Genomic DNA, 3,097 nt, shown 5'->3' with positions numbered 1-3,097 from the left:
GGCCCCAGGGGGCCAAATCTCAAATTTCTCAAATCCAGGGAGACCTCCCCCCCCCCCCTTCCCCCCCCCCCCTCCACCACACACACACACGCACGCCCCGGTCCCGCCCACCCTCACGCACCAGAAGCCCGAGGGAATGCTCTCGAAGGGGCTCACGATAGGATCGAGGTCGCTCGTGAAGTACCTCTCATGCTTCCGTACATAGTAACCAAGCGACGAGTCGTACGAACCTGCAGGTTGTCGTACAGAGAGGATCAAACACCGTTTCGTAACACCGCAAGCACAACGCCGCGAGCAGCAGCAACAGCAGCAACAGTGATAACAATATCGGGGTTGCTGGTTAGGTAGGTAACAAGACCGCTCGCACTCCATCCCCCCCCCAACCACTCCGACAGCACAAACCCACCTCCTCCCTTTTATTGTTCCGGGTAATGGATGTGTTGTCCTTGTATGTATGTATGTATGTATGTATGTATGTATGTATGTATGTATGTATGTATGTATGTATGTATGTATGTATGTATGTATGTATGTATGTATGTATGTATGTATGTATGTATGTATGTATGTATGTATGTATGTATGTATGTATGTATGTATGTATGTATGTATGTATGTATGTATGTATGTATGTATGTATGTATGTATGTATGTATGTATGTATGTATGTATGTATGTATGTATGTATGTATGTATGTATGTATGTATGTCGCTCACCCCTCTCCGCAAAGAAGATGAGAGTGGATGCCCCCACCACCACCACCGACACGAAAAACACCATTAGCAGCAGCATGTCCACGGACTGTACGAGCGTGGAGGTCACCAGGAGGAGCTTGCGATACCTGGAAGGAAGGAAGGGGGGGAGCGGGGGGGGGTATGAGGGGCGTGTGTGTGTGTGCGTGTGTATGTGTGTGTGTATTTTACGGGACGGGGGCGGTAAAGGGTGGCAGGAAGGGGGTAAGGTTAGGATGCTGTCTGGGTGCCATCTGGAGGTGTCGTGAACCTCTATACAACATCCAACTGTACGACACGACACATGATGAGAAAAGATAAAAGTTCCCGCATGAAAACACACATAATATTTTAACATTAGGTACGTACATATATACATACTTACTTACTTACATATCTGCAAACGTACCTGGATCCCAGTTTGAGCACCCGAAACACCCTCATCAGGCGCAGCACACGGAATACGGCAGTACCCTGAACAGTACGGCAATGTTTCAACCCCCAGAAGGACAGGGAGGTCGGGATAGGGTTTTAGGTGCTTTAGTTCTTCCATTGGTAAAATCCAAACTAAAATCGGCCCGGGGGGAGGCACAGGCGCCGGAGTTACCAGGGGCACTTTACTTGATTACCGAACGACTGCAATACGGCAGGAAGCGAGAGAGAGAGAGGAAAAGGTTGATGGACGAGGTTGAAAGGCAGGTGGCTGGCGCAGGTAGCAGTGAGAGGGTCGTCGATGCGGAAGTGCAGCGAGAAGGCACGGGTGAAGAACCAGTTCGTGTGTGTGTGTGTAAAATGTGCGTATATATGTATATATGTATATATGTGTGTTATGTGTATATGTGTATGTATATGTGTGTATATATGTACGTATATGTATATGTGTATGTATATGTGTGTGCTCGTCTTAGGGGAGGGGAGACGGAAATCCGGGGGTAGCTCCCTCCCCCTGAGGGTACTTAAACGGAACGTCCGAGCGCTGAAACCCCGCTCATTGCCAAAGGGGAATTCCATCAAAGGGCCGGGAGCTGTACACAGCGGATCCGGGTGGAAAGAGGTGAGGTGGCGAGGTAGGGAAGGAGGGAGCTGTCCCAGGTATTCCATCGCCCCCCCTCCCCCCCCCCACGGCGCACCCCACGGCGGGACGATATCGCATCTCTCGCCCGCATCTCTATCGCTCACATTCCCCCGCACCCCCCCTGTGCCCCCTCCCCCATCGCCCCTCCCCATCGCCCCTCCCCCATCGCCCCTCCCCATCGCCCCTCCCCCATCGCCCCTCCCCCATCGCCCCTCCCCATCGCCCCTCCCCATCGCCCCTCCCCCATCGCCCCTCCCCCATCCCCCCCCCTCTCTCACCTCCATCCCGCTGCTCTCCATCCCCACCTCCACATACCAAGGCACCACCGACACCAGGTCGATAATGTTGAGGGGGTGGAGGAGGAAGGGAAACAGCGCAGGGCACGTGAGCAACCTGCGGTGACGAATGAGGAGAGGGGTGGGGAGGGATGGAGTGGGGAGGAGAGGAAGAGCGGGAGGGGGAAAGACGGGGAGGTGAGTGCTCGTCTGCGTGTGTGTATGCGTGCGTGTATGTGTGTATGTATGTATGTGTGTTTTTTGGGGGGAAAGTGGTGTACTGCGTCCCGCGTGTGATTCCACGTGGTAGTAACGTGTCGATGTTTGGGGGGGGAGTGGGGGGAGTTTGGGTGTACGCACGTCTGGCGTCTGTCCTAACACACGTCCTCTAACACCGGCCATCTAACCCACATGTCCTACCGCCCCAGACAGACATGTGCAAACAAACACGCAAATAAATCAATCTGTCTCACATCCATACATACATACATCCATACATACATACATACATACATACATACATACATACATACATACATACATACATACATACATACATACATACATACATACATACATACATACATATATATATATATACATACATACATACATACATACATACATACATACATACATACATACATACATACATACATACATACATACATACATACATACATACATACATACATACATACATACATACATACATACATACATACATACATACATACATACATACATACATACATACATACATACATACATACATACATACATACATACAGAGACCGCACGAGGGGCCGCCGCTGAACGCGCCGGTACTCGAGGATCAAACGCAGGGGCCCATCGCGGGACCGGGGACGGCAACAGCAGCAGCAACAGCAGCAGCAGCAGCAACAGCAGCAGCAACAGCAGCAGCAACCCCCCTGGAATACGCCCGCGCTCGGGCAGTAGTGGACTTCTGGGCGCGCTTGCGCTCTTTCACCGCGCTCAATGTCCCAAGGCGGGG

At 51.5% G+C, this 3,097-nt stretch overlaps 1 protein-coding gene across 1 annotated transcript in view; it reads right to left on the bottom strand.

The window, feature by feature from the left end:
- Nucleotides 1-3,097, bottom strand: part of VOLCADRAFT_119547 (uncharacterized protein) — a gene marked incomplete at both ends in the record, with an annotated part of 29,406 nt that overhangs the window by 18,241 nt on the left and 8,068 nt on the right. The window contains 4 exons of the mRNA XM_002956843.1: nt 122-230; nt 718-842; nt 1,142-1,206; nt 2,086-2,200. Coding sequence (XP_002956889.1) covers nt 122-230; nt 718-842; nt 1,142-1,206; nt 2,086-2,200 — 414 coding nt within the window. The remainder of the gene's footprint in view (nt 1-121; nt 231-717; nt 843-1,141; nt 1,207-2,085; nt 2,201-3,097) is intronic.

This window comes from Volvox carteri (assembly GCF_000143455.1).
Source record: "Volvox carteri f. nagariensis unplaced genomic scaffold VOLCAscaffold_66, whole genome shotgun sequence".
Lineage (NCBI taxonomy): Eukaryota > Viridiplantae > Chlorophyta > Chlorophyceae > Chlamydomonadales > Volvocaceae > Volvox > Volvox carteri.
Note: the sequence above shows the minus strand (reverse complement) of the source record. Positions and strands in the feature narration are given on the sequence as shown.